At 37.2% G+C, this 20,024-nt stretch overlaps 1 protein-coding gene across 16 annotated transcripts in view; it reads right to left on the bottom strand.

Moving 5' to 3' along the window:
- GPHN (gephyrin) overlaps positions 1 to 20,024 on the bottom strand; it is a 635,834-nt gene that overhangs the window by 26,128 nt on the left and 589,682 nt on the right. For all 16 annotated transcript variants that reach the window (XM_019833155.3, XM_019833153.3, XM_019833151.3 and 13 more), the window contains one exon: positions 8,530 to 8,617. In XM_019833155.3, coding sequence (XP_019688714.1) covers positions 8,530 to 8,617 — 88 coding nt within the window. The remainder of the gene's footprint in view (positions 1 to 8,529; positions 8,618 to 20,024) is intronic.

Genomic DNA, 20,024 nt, shown 5'->3' with positions numbered 1-20,024 from the left:
GAGGAGGGAATGGGTGAAATAGGTGATAGGGATTAAGGAGTGCACTTATGATGAGCACAGGATGATGTACGGAAATGATGAATTACTACACTGTACACCTGAAACTAATACAACACTCTGTGTTAACTAACTGGAATTAAACTGAAATCTTGAGAAAATTTAAGCTGTAGAAAACTGATGATAAACAAGATTATTATTCATCTGAGTCTGAATGTGATGGAGGTGTTGGAAGGGGCAATCCAAGAGCCTCTCATCCCCAACCCTCCAGTTTTAGCAGGATCTAGAGAGAAGAGCCCCCATCTTAGGGCCACAGTAAAGTTTGCTTTACCAGGAGGAAGAAGAAAAACATACCAAAACAATTATATTGTCTCTTAAATTAAAAGGTGCCCTGTTCTGATGGACTTAGATAAATAACTGCTTATATAAATAGAATATTCCTAAAATTATCAGGCTAGAAGAAAATTTAACATATTTTAAATCAGCTACATTAAAAGGTATTCTTATAATTTTAAGAATCAAAGATCACAAGTTAAGGTAAATCTTTAGCAAATGAGATAAGTTTTAGTTATTAAGAAAACCCACCAATGTTCTTTTTCTTATTTATCAGTGTTAAGTATAATTAGGCAAATATTTTTTATTTTGCTTGGGTTTGTTTTTCCTAAACTTACATAGGTTTATTCATCAAATAAGCTAATGCTATTCCTATATATTTTAAGAATGTGAAAAATGTAATATTGGGTACAATATAATTGACTCTTTATCCTGACAAACTTTAAATTTCAATAGTAATTATGTTTGTAGTATGTCAGCTTGAAAATAATTTTCAAGATCTTTAAGTAACTTAAAATCTTATTGAACTGATATTAAATTAATCAATGAATAATCATCAGACATCCGGATGATTTCTTTTTTTTGTTTTGTTTTGTTTTGTTTTTGTTTTTGTTTTTAAGAAAACCTTGCAGTTTTATTTATTTATTTTTTTATATGAAATTTATTGACAAATTGGTTTCCATACAACACCCAGTGCTCATCCCAAAAGGTGCCCTCCTCAATACCCATCACCCACCCTCTCCTCCCTCCCACCCCCCATCAACCCTCAGTTTGTTCTCAGTTTTTAAGAGTCTCTTATGCTTTGGCTCTCTCCCACTCTAACCTGTTTTTTTTTTTTTTTCTTTCCCTCCCCCATGGGTTCCTGTTCGGTTTCTCAGGGTCCACCTAAGAGTGAAACCATATGGTATTTGTCTTTCTCTGTATGGCTTATTTCACTTAGCATCACACTCTCCACTTCCATCCACGTTGCTACAAAAGGCCATATTTCATTTTTTCTCATTGCCACGTAATATTCCATTGTGTATATAAACCACAATTTCTTTATCCATTCATCAGTTGATGGACATTTAGGCTCTTTCCATAATTTGGCTATTGTTGAGAGTGCTGCTATGAACATTGGGGTACAAGTGGCCCTATGCATCAGTACTCCTGTATCCCTTGGATAAATTCCTAGCAGTGCTATTGCTGGGTCATAGGGTAGGTCTATTTTTAATTTTCTGAGGAACCTCCACACTGCTTTCCAGAGCGGCTGCACCAATTTGCATTCCCACCAACAGTGCAAGAGGGTTCCCGTTTCTCCGCATCCTCTCCAGCATCTATAGTCTCCTGATTTGTTCATTTTGGCCACTCTGACTGGCGTGAGGTGATACCTGAGTGTGGTTTTGATTTGTATTTCCCTGATAAGGAGCGACGCTGAACATCTTTTCATGTGCCTGTTGGCCATCTGGATGTCTTCTTTAGAGAAGTGTCTATTCATGTTTTCTGCCCATTTCTTCACTGGGTTATTTGTTTTTCGGGTGTGGAGTTTGGTGAGCTCTTTATAGATTTTGGATACTAGCCCTTTGTCCGATATGTCATTTGCGAATATCTTTTCCCATTCCGTTGGTTGCCTTTTAGTTTTGTTGGTTGTTTCCTTTGCTGTGCAGAAGCTTTTTATCTTCATAAGGTCCCAGTAATTCACTTTTGCTTTTAATTCCCTTGCCTTTGGGGATGTGTCGAGTAAGAGATTGCTACGGCTGAGGTCAGAGAGGTCTTTTCCTGCTTTCTCCTCTAAGGTTTTGATGGTTTCCTGTCTCACATTTAGGTCCTTTATCCATTTTGAGTTTATTTTTGTGAATGGTGTAAGAAAATGGTCTAGTTTCAACCTTCTGCATATTGCTGTCCAGTTCTCCCAGCACCATTTGTTAAAGAGGCTGTCTTTTTTCCATTGGATGTTCTTTCCTGCTTTGTCAAAGATGAGTTGGCCATATGTTTGTGGGTCTAGTTCTGGGGTTTCTATTCTATTCCATTGGTCTATGTGCCTGTTTTTGTGCCACCGGATGATTTCTAAGTAAGACAGAATCCTGGGTCATTGATAACTAAGCATAATTTAAGTTAATATACAGGTCTTCCTTCACTCATGATGGAGTTACCTCCTGAACCTGCTGTAAGTTGAAAATATCATAAGTTGAAAATACATTTAATAAAGCTAACCCACCGAACATGACAGCTTAGCCTAAGCTACCTTAAGTGTGCTCGGAACATTTACATTACAGAACCCTTCTGTAAAGCCTGTTTCATAATACAGTGCTGAATATCTTATGTCATTTATTGAATACTATACTGAAAGTGAAAAAGAGGATGGTTGAGTGGGTACAGGATGGTTGTAAGTTTATCAGTTGTTTACCCTTGGGATTGTGGCTGACTGTGAGCTGCGACTTGCTGTGGCTGCCCAGAATCACGACAGAGTATTGCCCTGCATATCGCTAGGCTGGGAAAAGATCAAAATTCAAAATTTGAAGTCTGGTTTCTACTAATGTGCATCACTTTTGCACCATTGTAAAGTTGAAAATTCATTAAGTCGAACTACCATAAGTTGGGTACCATCCACACTTTTGTTTGAAAGTTAATATACTTTGTTTCTTACTTTTATATGCTAGGGAGAAGCTATATCTTTAGGTCATGTTAATTAATATGTTTGTTCATCTGTACTACATCAGGAAAGTACAGAAAGGATGCATGTGGCTGTAGAAAGTTATATTCTGTGTGTTTATGAACTTTGCTAGTCTTCTCAAATGCCTACATATGATTTCTCAATTATCTAGTTTTCACTGTGAAAGATAAAATTAGTTATTTCCTTAAACATTTTGATGAAATATGGGTGGTTATAATTATGCTAGTAACATTAATGACAGAGAAGTATAACGATGTGTGTTCTTTTGTTTTTCAAGGAAAAAAGAGTATTTTTTTTTAAAGTCCAGCCAGCCCTCAAAATATTTGATCTCAGGACACTTTACACGCTCTTAAATTAAAATTTATATGGATCCCTAGAGCTTTTGTTTATGTAGGTTATGCCTATTGATAGTTACTGTATTAGAAACTAAAACTAAAATATTAAAAAAAATGTTGGCTCATTTGGAAACAGCAATGATAAGGTCATGTCGTGTTTATATAAGTAACTTATTTTTTATGCATTGTTCTATAATTTTGACAATTCCTTTAACATTTGGCTTAATAGAAGTCAGTTGGATTCTCTTACTTTTTTCTGTGTTGAGTCTGATGAGGTGTTACACAATATACAGCCACTGGAAAAACTCACTGTACATTTATGAGAGAAAGAGAATAAAAAATTCAGATAAAGTCTTAGGAATAGTTCTGACCTTGCAGACCCACTTAAAGGGTCAAGGGACCCTTGTTCTTTGTTCTAAAGTAAAGTGGCGGTTTGTTGCAAAATACAAAATAACATAATAAAGGGCAAAACTTTGAAAGACACTTTTATTTGCCTTGGTTTATAATACCTGTGTCTGAAATGAAGCTGAGAACTATTTTAAAATTTTAGTAAGTTCATTCAAGTTTGATGAGCTTATTTCTTTAGTTTAGTGATTAATGTTTTCCCCATGAAACTAAAGGTTATTCTTTTTGTGTAATCTTCCTTTTGTGCTTTATGTTTATTTCCTTTTTTTAAAAGAAATAAAAAATAAAAAATGAAGTTTCCTCATTTATGAATGAGCTAAGATTTTTTACGATCATGCTACTTTCTATGCTTATTTCCAAATATTTTATTGTTGCTTTGAAAAATTAGGCAACTAGTATTGTTTCTCAGGTATTCATGATCCTATCTTGAAAGTTTTTTTTTAATGTTTATTTATTTTTGAGAGAGAGATAGAGACAGAGAGTGATTGGGGGGGGCGGGGGTGTGGAGCAGAGAGAGAGACACAGAATCCAAAGCAGGCTCAAGGCTTTGAGCTGTCAGCATAGACCCTGCCGCAGGGCTTGAACTCGCGAACCGTGAGATTATGACCTGAGCCAAAGTTGGACACTTAATCAACTGAGCCACCCAGGCGTCCCTCATGATCCTATCTTAATTGAGGACTCAATTCTTTTTTGATAGCTCTTTTGATTTTGCCTTCTAAAGATCAGATCTAAATTTAGTAAAAGGTAAATATTTCAGAATATCTTTTACATCTAAAACTGTCTTTGAAATTTCCTAGAGGGTCCCTAGAAAATCACAAAGATTTCTTCTTTCATCTTATAAAAAGATATGTTAGAAAGATTTAGGTTTCTTCGATATGTTACCATTGTAAGAGGTTCATGGGTGGGGAGTTGCTGTCATATCTGAGAAGACATGCTCAGTGTGCCCAATGTTAGATCCATATATGTGGAAGTTCATGTAAATAGTTTAGAAATTGTGTAGAGATTTGGCAATGTCTTACTGCCCATATATGTTTGCACTCTCAGCGGGAACACATAAAAACCTTTATGAAATAGTTACATACTGTATCTCAATGGATAATTTTACTTATCTTCTATTCTGAAATTATTAGTTACAGCAACAAATTAAGTAGCGCCATACAGTGTCTGTCATCTTTGGAAAGTTTCTGTTTTACTCTAATGCTTGCTTAAAGGCTCTGCTTTTTTTGTACCTGCAACAAAGACAGATTCAGAGCACTAGGGAAAAGGACCTTCTGACACTTCAATTTGAACTTCTGACACTTCAAAGAATAGTCTCTTGGGTATAGGCACCTGAGGTGATACAGCTGAGATAACTTTTATATAGTACCAGTAGACTCTGTCAGGAGTCCCAGGACTCTTTAGAATAGAAGCAGATGGCTTCATGAAAGCGGACTGCTAACCCAAATATAGCAGAACAAGAATGACACAGGACTGAAATAAACAATAAGTGAAATTTTATTGTATTTATTTGTTTGGAATAGTGATTAATTTTAATAGTCTATTGCTGTATGGCTCTAGATTTGCAAAACAAAGTCAAGAAGGCCTATATGGTTAATGAACACTTTTGCTGTTTAAATAATCAGGGCAAGCCTTTGAGACCAGCCTTTTTTGGTGATCAATAATGATCTTTATGATTATTTTGATCATATGAGATAGGAGGGAGACACTGTCAGGAAAAAATTAAGAGACTTTCAAATAGACAAAAAAAAAATTACTGGGTGTCCAGTGTAGTATATCCTCCTTGGTTATCTGTGCCTTTCATTGTCTTTGAGCTATTTTACAATCCTGTAGGTTGTGAAACATTTATAGTAATGTAATCATTCTTTTAAAAATGTTTATTAATTTATTTTGAGAGAGAGAGAAAGAGACAGCAAGTATGGGGGAGAGGCAGAAAGTGAGGGAAAGAGAATCCCAAGCAGGCTCCGTGCTGACAGTGTGGAGCCTGACGCAGGCTCAATCTCACGAACTGTGAGATCATGACGTGAGCCAAAACCAAGAGTTGGAGGCTTAACTGACTGTATAGTACTCTGCATAGTAATGCATATAAATTCTTTAGTTTTCATAGCAAAAAGCAGATACTATGTATTTGAAATTGTCAGTATTTTACAAAAGTAAACACTTGGGGGCAGAGGGAGGTAGAAATAGGAAAAGATTTTGAGGGAAGCAACTGTGGAAGAGCCATTTTTTCTTGGCTAAGAAGAGGATTGAGGTCTGTGGGTCTCACAAGCATTAGGAGCTCCTTCCCCTTGCCCTAAGGCTCCCAGACTCCCCATGATCCCAGTGTGTTTAGCAAGTCCCAAAGGAGCAAATAACTGAGACCTAATGGCACTAGAGAGATGCTCTAGGTGTATCCGGTGCAGACTGGTGACCACATGTGTCTTCCTGATCTGCTGTTGGCCTCTTAAGCCCTTTACGGTTTCTTGGCATAATCCTTGGAGTGGGTGAGTTCCATAATGGCTTCAATAAATTTCTTGCCTGTTCTGTAGCATAGGTGCTCATAGTAGGATTTAAGTTGAATCAAGTAAATAAATTTCTTGCATACCTGAGTTTCTGCACACAAGATTCATGCTTGTTACATAATGCTTTTTGGATCTTTCCTTGACCTTCCTGCCTTTTCACCGACTGGTTTTCAGGCTTAGCCCTTGGGCTGAAGCAGATGTTCTGTTTCTTATGCTTTTCTTTCCTCCTGCCACTGAGTACAACTGAAATTCTTTTTTGGCAACTAGAAGGTTGGTAGGAGTCTGCAGCACTTAGGCTTTATGTCTTTCTTCCCAGTTCCTTTTTTGTCTCATTCCCACTCAAGGAGGAAGAAAGGACAATTATTAGCTCCCATGGAATACTACGGGATGCCTAGTTCCTAAAATCTCCTCCTTAGTAAACTAAAGGTTTAGTGTAAGTATTTTACCATACAGATAGTAAAATAAATAAAACCAATGTGCTTTACTATATTGCTTCTTTATTTTTAAGTCCCTAGGAAAAATCACATATTTGTGAGCACTAATAAAGAAGGTTAAGGTTGAGAAGTGTTCTGTCCTTACCAGAGTTGAGTCACAATTGCCAAACCTATGTATGTTATAAGCTAGTTGCTTTCAGAAATATTGGAGAAGACAAACTTCAGGTTTGTCAAACAGGTATTGTTCTGTAATTAAGCTCATTTGCAACCAAGATAAATTATACATGAAATACTCCCTGGAAACAAATTTAACATTAAGTACTCTTTTAAAAAAATTTTGTTTTTAATGTTTATTCATTTTTGAAAGAAAAAGAGAGAGCACAAGCAGGGCTGGGGCAGAAAGAGAGAGAGGGACACAGAATGCAAAGTAGGCTCCAAGCTCTGAGCTGTCAGCACAGAGCACGATGCGGGGCTCTAACTCACAAACCATGAGACCATGACCTGCCAAAGTTGGACACTTAACCGACTGAGACACCCAGGTGCCCTAACATTAAGTACTCTTAACTTCAGGGTTTGCTCTTGTGTTACCACAGGGAGTTTGATGGTAATGAAAACAGACAGGCTGAAAATTATTTCTTATAGCTCTATGACAACGCAGACTTCATTCAGCCCTGGCCTTTGTGATCTCAAAAGAGGTCTGCAGCAATTTGCTCCACCTGGGGCTAAGGACTTCTGTGAGACGCTAAGACTAACCTAGCCATCTGTCTGCTATAAGGAGAATACCTACCCACAATTCAACACTTTCATTCTTGGATGTAATCTGAGATGGTTGTCTTAGACTGAGATCCTCTATTTTTCTTCTATGGTTTTTGGCCACTTAAGGGCTGTTTGTAAACACTCTAAAACTAGTTGTGAATGAAAGGTAGACATTCTCTATTCACACAACTGAATTCTGCTAAAGAGTAAGGTTATACATTTAGGCAGTTTTATAGCTAGAGAGGGCAGAGACCAAGAACAATCATATATATAAGATCTAGCCAAAAATTAATTATGCTCTTGGAAAATCTGAATTTTAGTAAAAACTGCCATTCTGACAATATTCTTATAATTTTTCAGTTTAGTCATTAATATGAAAAAATAAAAGATGGAAAGGGATTACAGGTCAGTAAAAACATTTTGTGTTCTGAAATATTTTTGAGCCAAAACATCAGGTTGGTTACTGTAGTAAAGTATATTTTGCTTTTATAACATTATTCAGTAGTCCCAATAATCATCATGAACCAACACATTTCATTAAGATATATAAATTTAATGATATTGGGACACTGGAATTAGGATTTTTAAAAGACTAAGCATATATTTTATGCAAATATACTTAGTCTTATAAAATCCTATATATGCTTATATATATATGTTTGCATTTTATTTCCTTCATTTATTATGATTATGAGCCTTATTATTTGTCAAAAGGCGCAATGGAATGCCTAATTCTGTCTTTCTTCCCTCTGGGAAGCTAAGGGTTATCAGGTTTGGAATATGTGGCAGGGGAGGACAGGATCTTGGAGCTTTATCTTGGGGTTAAATATCATGTATAAAGGAAGTCCTAATGTTATAGCAAAGTTGAGCAAGCAAAGAAACAGAAATCTACAGGGGAACATTGGAACCATTTTGCATGCTGTGGGATTCTCCAAGTTGCTCCTGATCTACCCATACTGCATCCCTTTTAGAATGCCCAGAAATTTCTGAAGCCCTAGGGATTTCCAGATTTGTGCAGGTCTGGTTATGGGTAACAGATATGTACCAGACTTTAGTTAATAAACCATATGCAAGGACATTACAGCAGATAAATTTTCATGAATCCCATCTTTTCATACCTTTTCCCCCATGGATACACCCCCTGATGTGATGATGACATCAGCACGACTGATACCCTCATTCAAGGCATTGAGTAAGTCATCTGGGCTGGAAAGAAATAAAGACAAATAAGTTAATCATAAGGACAAGATTTTACCTATGAGTGCCAACTTAAAACTAAACCACTTTATTCACTGGGTAGGCATTAACATAGGTATAGCATTATACTATGTATGAAGTGGCAATCAAAAAGGTCTCTGTCCAATAGGAGCCTAAGTCTTACTGCAGAGAAAGGACATCATAAGTACAGAAATAGTGGCTACTGATAATTTCACAGGACTTTTTGTTCTAACAAGGAAGAGACATTGAGGTGTTGGTAGGCTGTCTAACCATCTCAGTTTGCCTAGGATAATCCCAGATTTAGTACTGAAAGTCACATGTCCTAGGAAATCCCAGGCAAATCAGGACAGTGCGTGACCCTAGATATTGGAGAGGTCACACAAGACTCTTTAGAGGGGATATGACTTAAGTTAGTTAGACCTTGAGAAATGGGCTGGATGTTTACAGGTGGAAGGAATGAGAAAAGGCTTTATAAAAAAGAATATCAGCCTGCAATGCAGCCTCACTGGGGATTAATATGGAGAAAATAAACTGTCTAGAACAGTCATGTAAGTCTATTTTCCATTTGAGTCTGAAAGCAGGAAAGACCAGGGTCTCAGCTCAGACAATTGGGCAGGAGGATTTCCCTCTTACTCAGTCTTTCTTCTATTCAGGTCTTCAGTTGATTGGATGAGACCTAGCAACATCAGAAAGGGCAACCTGCCTTAGTTACTGATTCAAATGTTGGTCTCATCCAGAAACACCCTCACAGGCACACCTAGAATAATGTTTGGCCAAATGTTTGGGCACCTGATGGCCCTGTCAAATTGACATATCAAATAAACCATCAGAGTCAGACTATGAAGGGCCTGTTGACCACGAGAAATTTACCTTTATCCTCTGCACAATGGAACATCTTTAACATATTAAATAGGACAATGACATAAGCAGGTTTGAGATTTAGAGACTGAATTCTGTAGGAGTCTGGGGGAACTAGCATGGGCAAGGGCAGTCAGGAGGCTTCTGCAGTGATCAGGACATGGGGTGTCAGCTTGGGGAGCAGGTTGTGATGGAGACTGAGAGAAATGATATACTCCAGAGATATTTAGAACTTAGTATTGGATACAGGAGAGGGGGAAGAAGGAGAGGTCAGGGCTGAACCCAAGTTTCTAGCCTTGACAACTACAAAGAAGGGAAGGGAAGGGAAGGGAAGGGAAGGGAAGGGAAGGGAAGGGAAGGGAAGGGAAGGGAAGGGAAGGATGTAGAATGACTGGGATAGGATAGTATTTTGGAGGGCCCTTAAGCTCAAGAATTGGGACTTCATCTAACAAGGAAAGGGTGGTGGTGGGGGGTTCCCTAGAAATATGAAGAGGCAGTAGGTATTTATTGGGGAAAAAAGGGTAGGAGAAAAAACTAGTAAGGCAGAGACTGTATGAAATATTCTGAGAGGGTAAAAGGACAGGATGAACATCAGGAATTGAAACTAGGCAGATTCCTGATAGTCAACTGAAAAGACAAATATACAGGACCATTGCTTGCACAGGTCAAAGGCCTGGGAAGAAGAGGTGGAGCAAAATCAAGAGTCTATCCTCTGGACGTTAGAAGGGTTACAAAGGCATACTTTGAGATTGATGAAGCAAGAAATAAAACAAAGTGCCAGGCATGAGGGCTTATGGGCAGATAGGAAGGCAAGGGTGAGCTAAAAAGAACTATCTAGTTACTATCTTAAACTATAATGCACTGCACTTGCATTCCTCTTTAAATGACAGAGTGCAGGAAGGGAGGCTTTTGAGGAATATCTGTCTAGCAATACCCTTGTTTTCTGAGAACTTCTTACCTGTGCAGAGGGGATGTTCTCTTTCTCTCCCCTGGACATTCAACATGCACATCGAAAAAGGGAGCAATCCTAGCTTCTGCTTTTCTAGTTCTAATTCTAGTTGAGGCCTATTTTGCTCCTGGGTTCCATGAGATAGCCCTACATCTTCACATAAACCCCTACTTTTTTTTATTATATGAAATTTATTGTCAAATTAGTTTCCATACAACACCCGTGCTCATCCCAAAAGATGCCCTCTTCAATACCCATCACCTACCCTCCCTCCCTCCCACCCCCCATCAACCCTCAGTTTGTTCTCAGTTTTTTTAGAGTCTCTTATGTTTTGGCTCTCTCTCCCACTCTAACCTCTTTTTTTTTCTTTTTTTCTTTCCCCTCCCCCATGGGTTTCTGTTAAGTTTCTCAGGATCCACATAAGAGTGAAAACATACGGTATCTGTCTTTCTCTGTATGACTTATTTCACTTAGCATCACACTCTCCAGTTCCATCCACGTTGCTACAAAGGGCCATATTTCATTCTTTCTCATTGCCACGTAATACTCCATTGTGTATATAAACCACAATTTCTTTATCCATTCATCAGTTGATGGACATTTAGGCTCTTTCCACAATTTGGCTATAGTTGAGAGTGCTGCTATAAACATTGGGGTACAAGTGACCCTATGCATCAGCATTCCTGTATCCCCTGGGTAAATTCCTAGCAATGCTACTGCTGGGTCATAGGGTAGGTCTATTTTTAATTTTTTGAGGAACCTCCACACTGTTTTCCAGAGTGGCCGCACCAGTTTGCATTCCCACCAACAGTGCAAGAGGGTTCCCGTTTCTCCACATCCTCTCCAGCATCTCTAGTCTCCTGATTTGTTCATTTTGGCCACTCTGACTGGGGTGAGGTGATATCTGAGTGTGGTTTTGATTTGTATTTCCCTGATGAGGAGCGACATTGAGCATCTTTTCATGTGCCTGTTGGCCATCTGGATGTCTTCTTTAGAGAAGTGTCTATTCATGTTTTCTGCCCATTTCTTCACTGGATTATTTGTTTTTTGGGTGTGGAGTTTGGTGAGCTCTTTATAGATTTTGGGTACTAGCCCTTTGTCCGATATGTCATTTGCACATATCTTTTCCCATTCTGTTGGCTGCCTTTTAGTTTTATTGATTGTTTCCTTTGCTCCATAAACCCCTCCTTCGCTTAAGCTAGCCTCATGTTTTTTTGTTAACTTGAAATCAAATGGTAGCTCGGTGAGATAGCATATATTTCCCCAAATTTCTCTTGGTAGTGAAGTTTTTTCATGTCCCTTTACCTTAATGCATTATTTGATGGGGGAGGGAGGGAAAGAGAAGGAGGTAAAGGGGGTGGAAGAGAAGTAGAAGATTTGTAACTAGAACATCATTTCACTCTTTTTCCAGGGGTGACAGAGGTAAGGAGAGGAGCTTGAGATTCATCTGAGAGGCTACCTTCAGTTCTCTAAGGCTCTACAAGAGATAAACCAACTGGGAGGTGGTATAGCACAGAGATCAAGAGTATGCTCTAAAGTCAGATGCCTGAGTTTAAATCCTGGGGCTACTACCTGTTAGATGGAGAACCTTGGACAAGTTACCTAACTTCTCTGTGCTTCAGCTTTCCTTCTACAAAGTAGAGATAGTATAGGGTTGTTATGAGGATTAAGTGACATAATACATACAAAACAGTTTATGGAATAGTATGCAGTCCAAACTAAGTTTTAAAAGAAAGGTTAGTTGTTGTTATTATTGCTGCACTACTGACAGAAGCTTATCATATAAACACACCTAACAATCTGGCAGAGTTCAACTTTAGCATGTTTGACAGTATAGGAGAATATTCATGACTAAAACAGAAGAAAATCATAGTTTGGGCCTCAGATACATTCAGAACTACATGTGAAAAGTCTAAATGGCTCAATAGCAAGCCAGGCCTGGTTCCGGCCTAAATAGTTTCATCTAATGTTCTCTTACTGGATCTGGATAAAATTCTCCTCTTCAGGCACTGGCCTGTCAATGAAGGTACTGGGGGTTGTTTGGCTTTGGGAAGCAAGCTCCAAAGGAGAAAACACAAAAATAGAAGTTTGAAAAATGGCTCACATGAGGTTCAAACTACAAACATAGGACTCTTTAAAATCATCCACTTAATTACTTATGCAGCCGAAAAGGTACCCAGGTATTTAATAAAGTTAGGATCTATATGTAAAACACTTAAAAAACTTTAAAAAAATCCCTTTCAAAGTTAAACACATTGGGCAAACCTCTTGGAAGAATTATATTCAATAATGGATGTATTTAAAGTATTATTTTAAATGTTCATTTATTTTTGAGAGAGAAAGAGAGTGTGAACAGGGAACGGGCAGACAGAGAGGGAGACAGAGTATCCAAGGTGGGCTCTGCACTGACAAGAGACAGTCTGATGCGGGGCTTGAACTCATGAACTGCGAGATCATGACCTGAGCCGAATTCAGACGCTTAACTGACCACCCAGGGCCACCCAGGTGCCCCTAAAGTATTTTTGAATTAAGTATTTTGTACAGGTTTTTCATCAATCTTTTTCATTTTGTGTTAGGGAAAAAGATAGGAACTTATCTAGTTGTGTTAAAATACTATAAGATATGCACATATTGGGTTCCTGATTATTGCATGCCTAGAGCTCTCGGACCCTTTATCATTAGGGTGAGTCAAATGGTTGGAAAAAGGAGTAAATGGAAAGAATATAAACACAGGTTGATGTAGAATGTGGTTCTGGTGAATGGACAATGAATATCATCAACAAAATACAATTTTGTGTTAATATAAAGAGATATTAGCCAATTTCACCAATTTTATAATACGTAATTTATAGCATGTCAGCTCTAGAGGATTATAGTTAAGTCCTTGGAAACAAAGCAGCAGTGACATGCACATCTTCATGGATTAATCTTTGTATGTGGATAAAGGTCCTGGGATAGGCCAGCTGATGATGCAAATAAAAACACTTTTCAGTGAATTTTTTCTTAATGATTGTTTTTGTATTATCTGGGGGAAATTTTTCCCCCCTATTTTATAAAACTGCAGAGTCATCAACTCTCCACATGAAAATTTCTAATTTGCAGAAATAAACTAAGAGGGATTTTATGCCAAGTCCTTACCATAATTTATTATGTTTCAAAGAATATTTCAATGTTGCTTTCTACTCTGCTGCTCGTGTATTCCTGTGAATCTTAAGGTTGGAAAGGCCTTTGCGGGGGGGGGGGGGCTCATTGTGTTCAGTATCACAGCTGGGTGCATTCTTTGGGTCTTTCTCTTCTCTTTCTCCTTCTGCCCCTTCCTTTGACTCTACTTTCTGTTGCATACTTCTTTCTGTGCCTGGGATCTAGTAAGAGATCACAGCTTACTAGAGGGACAGGTACAAATGTACGAAAACAGAGGATCTATGACTTCATTTATGTTGTATACTGTAACTCCACTTATTACTTCACAATCAGTCTGTGAGGTGGATTGGACAGGTATTATCATGCCCATTCTACAGAAAAGGAAAGTAATATTCAGAGCAAAGTAGTGTTTTAAAGGTAGAGTAGACAGCAATAAGCGGCAAGGCTAGAACTAAAACCTCTGGATCCTCATTATGTGTTTATTCCATCCTACTGACTAACCAGGCTGACTGTCCAGTTTTTTCAGGAGTATGAAATGTCATATGAGGAAAATTCTCATGAGAATGGGCCCTTGTGCAAAAGCACCAAATAGAGGATGTTTAGGCAAAAAAGTGAGAATCTGCCTATGCTGACTAGAAAAGTACATGTGGGGACATGTTAGTATAATTCTGGGGAATGAAATAAATGTGATTCTTAATCCTATATTTAGATGGAAACTAAGTAAGATTTTGACTAAACATGACTTTATGGGCTTGTTTACAAGTCAGACATTTGCTCTCTTTTTTATGATATATACTGTTAAATTAATTAATTAGTTAATTAACTTACTTTGAGAGAGAATCTCAAGCAGGCTCCATGTTCAGCACAGAGCCTGATGTGGAACTTGCTCCCATGACCCTGGGATCATGACCTGAGCTGAAATCAAGAGCTGGATGCTTGACTGACCGAGCCACCCAGGCGCCTCTCATATTATATTTTAAATGACAACATATTTCCAACATAAGATAATAGCATAACACCCATGTATTCATCTCTCAGATTTGACAAATGCTGATATTTTCCATTTATTTCACATTCCCTCTCTGTCACCTTTTTACTTTTAAGAAATAAAAACAGATTTGCTTTCTAAGACTAGGCAATTATCTGAATGATAAAAGGAATAGGTAACAAGTATTATAATCGTGGATATTACAGTAGAATAAAAACAATTCATGATTTTCTCAGTTGTGTTAGAAAGAGCATGGTATATAATTTCCTGAAAGATGGGAGAGTAAAACTAAAACAGTATAATCTGATCCTTTAATATGACTGTATATATCTCACATGTGTTTTTCATATGACATTACTTTGTACATATTAGATAATTTGATATTTAAGAAGTAAAAGTAATGACAATAACATGTATGTTGTAAAAGAACTATGCGCTTTTGGGTGCCTGGGTGGCTCATTAGGTTAGGCATCTGACTTCAGCTCAGGTCACGATCTCATGGTTTGTGGGTTTGAGTCCCGCATTGGGCTCTCTACTGTCAGTGCAGAGCCCACTTTGGATCCTCTGTCTCCCTCTCTCTCTCTCTCTCTTTCACTCTCTGCCCCTCCTGTGCACACACACTCTCTCTCAAAAAGAAATAAACTTAAAAAAAAAAAAAAGAACTAGGCATTTTCACAGCTATGTGTTAATTTCATCATTCTATGAGTAGGCACAGGGAGAGAGGGCCCTGGGGTTCACAGAGGTGGTGAAAGGTTCAAGGTTACCCTATGTTCATTCTACTGTTGTTTTAAACTACAGTAATATTCACATAGTGAAAGATATTTTGTTATATACAGTGTGCCTTCAGATAAAAACTGTTTATTATTCTAACCTAAATATATAAATCTTATTTGTATATGTTAAATAGAGATGATAAAAACCCAACAATTTGTACTTTTAAAATCTGAACTATCTTCTCAGCATTGCTACTGGAGGGGATACTGGATTAAGCAGATTATGTTTCCTAGGTATACACCAGTACCTTTTCTCAAAGTGCAGCACATCTTAAAGGAATATTGTGATATCATTTATTTCTTCATTAACAACTGCAGTTTTAATTAGATTTGAATGGTGATTAATAATAATTTCTTTGAAGATAAATCTAATACTAGCATTAGTCTGGATTTACTAGGACTTTCTATCCATTTTCACTTGAAATATTAAGTAACTACCCATTGTTCTCTTAGAGTACCAATATTATATAAAAGCATTCTACAAGAGAGCTGATTTAGAACAAAAAGCTAAAAAATGAAGTACTATGTGACAGAAAATAGAACTATTAATTGAAGGTCTAGAACCCAGTTTTGTCTCCACTGCTAATTAAGATGACTCTGAAAAACAAACATCACTTTTTGGGGTCTCATTATCCTTACCTGTAAAATAAGAACATTTCGACCACATTCTTTCTATTTCTAACATTCATTGATTTAAATTACTTGAAGCTAAGTGGAATATAGTTTAAGCACAAAGGTATCATTCTTTCCTTCCTTTCTCTCTCTCTTTCTTTTTGCATTTCACTAGAACACTGGCAGCTTGCCATTGGTGCTCTGCAATTCATGAGCTGTGATTTCTGTGCCTTTTACCACTTGTGATCCTTTTTTCCACTACAACCATGTTCACCTAATGGCCACACTACCCTAGCAGCCTCCTGCAGGCTGAGAATAAATAAAACTCTCAGTAGGCAAAGGAAAATACCAGCAATCTAAGAGGCCAGCATCTGGAGGGTTGTAGGATAAGCACAATATTTAGGACAGATGCTACTGAAGTAAAGCTGCTGGGGGAAATAAATAATTTTAGCAGCAATAACAACAAACAAAGCACTAATGGAGATAGACTTACAACATGAAAAGGATGTTTTGGAATGGAAAACATGATTTTCAAATTTTAAAATTTAGTAGATGAAGGTGGAGATAGTGCCTGGTGCAAACTCTGTCAGTGGCCTGAAAGCCCAAGTGGCAGAAAAACCTCAAAGGAATGTACAGAAATACAAAGGGAAGGAAGTCAGTGCAGGAAATAATAAGAAAATTGGAAGACAGAGCAAGAGACTGTAGACTACCAATAGGAATTCCAAAAGAAAAAAAGGAACCAATGAAGGAAGAAAATTTCATTTATTTGAAAAGGTCTTGGAAATTTAAAAAAATGTACTGAGTTCAAGACAAGATTGCCAAAAAATATAAACCTAAGAATGTCTTGGTACAATTTTGTAATTTCAAGGATAAAACAGAAAATCTTACCAGCTGTCAGACAGAAACATGGGGGTTATTAACAAAGGAAAATAATATTAGCTTTGGACTTCTTACCTACAATACCAAAACTGCAAAACCATAGATTACCATAAATATACTCTGAGAAAGAAGGCCTGCAAGCTCTAAATCCTATACCCAGTCAGACACCATTGACCTATAAGGATAGAAGAATCATATTTGTGAAAATGCAAAGATTCAGATAATAAATCAACCAGTAATGTTTTGGAATAATGACTCTAAATGAAAAAAAAAATGGATCAGATCAGAAATCTCAAGACAGGGGAAGACAAGGAGGGTAAGAAGCATTTTTGAAATACATATATAAACACATTTATAAAACTATATATAGCTAAATCTAAATGAATAATGATCAAATAAACTGGGAAATTATAATGTATATACTAGATATGGATTCCCCAGAAGGTGTACAGACTTACTACAAAAGACAACTTAATTCTCATCTAGAATTCAAAGCATTTTCTCAGCAATACTTAAAGTTTCTGGGTGGGAGGAGATGGGGGAAGTAAAAGTTCACTGGTGCAGGGACATAGAGGAAATGGGAATGTCTTGGAAGAAGGATATAGTTAGCACCTTTTAAAAAATATAATAGTGGAGAAATGCATATTTGATTATGAGTATCAGAAATTGGAAGGAAAGCACGAGGGGAATGGTAAAGTCTAGCATACCTTCTAAAATCGTAAGGGGGCAAAAGGGAAAAATAGCACCTGGATGAAACCAATAACAGGAAAAAGGACAAGGAAGAAATAACAAAGTTGGATGAACTGTAAACATAAAGTAAGATGGGAGAAAAAATATCAAAGGAATAATTTATAGCAAACTTCATGGTAAAGCAAAATAAACTTTATGCCAGGATTAGGGTTATAGTGACTTAAGGCTGGTACGAGATTGAGCCTTTTTTTTTTTTAAAGGTCACATCCCATTTGAATGTTATTCACAAAGGGTACAGTAAAAGAGGAAAGACTGGAAATCAACAGTAGGGTAAAGAGACACCAGCCAAGTGTAAATAAGCAAAAAAGCAAGAGTGGCATATTAATGTTGAAATGGAATTTAAAAGAACTAAAAAGCATAGAGAGGCAATAAATTGTGATAAGAGGCAAATTTATAAATTTGATATGATAATGTGTAGCTGTCTCACAAGACAAGGTCTCATGTTATCTAGGCTTCTTGGTTGCCCTGACCTGTACATTGTAGGCACTCAATAAATAAACCAAATTAACCCTGGCTTCAACTCAATCTCTCTATAATAGCTTTGGGAATGAAGAGTGTGCAACTGTTACGACTATAACGTAATATAGTAATACTGTCTGCAGATGGAAGAGAAGATACTACTTCGCATTTATATAATCATAAATAGTGCCTTCTTTGAAAGTTTGTCATACAGAAGAGGGAGTAAATTTATTTGGTATTGCTCCAGAGGGCAGAATTAGGACTAATGGATGGAAGAAACAGGGGTGAAGACTTTGGCTTGCCACAGCAGCCATTCGACAAAAGAATGAAGATCTTTCTCACTAAAAGTGGCAAACAAAAACCTGATGGCTAGCTGTCAGAAATTTTCTCTAACATCTTCACTAGGTGAAAGTCTGAACTGGCTAACATCCGAAGTTCCTTTCAATTCTAGGATACTGTGATTCTCTGGAAATAACTGAAATTAGTATACACACAACGACTATTTTCTTTTCACATAGAGACTGAAGCATAGAGGGAGAAACTGACTCCAGCATTGCAATGTAAGACTCATCTTGCAGATCATACTTTTTTCCTCTCACTTTTTTTTTAAATTTTTTTTTTCAACGTTTATTTATTTTTGGGACAGAGAGAGACAGAGCATGAACGGGGGAGGGGCAGAGAGAGAGGGAGACACAGAATCGGAAACAGGCTCCAGGCTCTGAGCCATCAGCCCAGAGCCTGACGCGGGGCTCGAACTCACGGACCGCGAGATCGTGACCTGGCTGAAGTCGGAAGCTTAACCTACTGCGTCACCCAGGCGCCCCTCCTCTCACTTTTTGAACATCAGGAGCATTTAACTATTTGACTTGAGTAAACAAAGTAAAAGCATTTTTCTTCCCAAAGCTATGACATTCATTTTCAGCTTGGGGAATGGCTACCAATAATAATAATAAGAGTACTCTCCCAGAATTCCAACTTAATCAGACATTTAAAAAGCTTAAACTTAACAGAAAGGTAAAGCATATCTCAAAATAAATCTATCAGGGAATGCATGTAGCTTTCTCAATACTTTATGTACTTCAATTTCTGTGAAAGAATATGTCTAGAAGGTATAATATCTTTTGACTATAACATCTTTTCAGATTTCAGAGGGCTTTAGGAGACCATTTTCACTTCAGACTTTTTTTGCTTTTTAAAATCTGTGTCTGCCTTAAATTACTATAATCCTTATTTATTTGTTTGTTTATAAAGTAGGCTCCACGCTGAACATGGAACCTGAACTCAAGACTCAGAGATCAAGAGTCAGATGCTCCACCGACTGAGCCACTCAGCTGCCACTAAATGACTACAATCCTGATTCTGACATAAAAAAAATTTTTGTTTTGTTTTATGATGAAGTCTACCATAAAATTCAAAACCAAGACAGAGCCTTTACCCAAGTTTAGATTTTATGGATTTTAGAGCATTCAGAATGCAAATGCAGTTTTATTTTAAAATATTTAATATAAACACACAGATGGACAACAGCTGCTAATTAGTTTCCTGTTTCATCTGTTACACCAACTGTGAGTTGTATCATTTTAAGATGAGTGAGGATGACAGTAGAAAAAGGAGAAAAATTGTAGGATTTAGAGATTAAGGAATAATGGCAACTGATCATACCAAGATAACAAGAAAACAGTTCTGAACATAAACTAACCATAGACTAATTTTTTCAGAGGTCAAGGATAAATTCCTCAACTGCAAGTATTTTCTGGGTATCTACTTCTTCATGTATTGAATCAAATTCCATACTACATTTAGCCATCATTTAGTCCTTCTTCAGTCCCACTGGGTGTTTAGGCACTATAAAGTCATGTAAACACAGAAGAAAGCATGGTCCCTGCCTTTAAGTTTATAAGCAAGTGCAGAAAACATATGACAAAAATTTAGGAAAATAAGTAAACTAAGCAATGAAATTAATATCATTGATGGAATTCAAATACA

Source organism: Felis catus, chromosome B3, assembly GCF_018350175.1.
Source record: "Felis catus isolate Fca126 chromosome B3, F.catus_Fca126_mat1.0, whole genome shotgun sequence".
Taxonomy (NCBI): domain Eukaryota; kingdom Metazoa; phylum Chordata; class Mammalia; order Carnivora; family Felidae; genus Felis; species Felis catus.
This window is presented reverse-complemented; position numbering and strand designations above follow the sequence as displayed.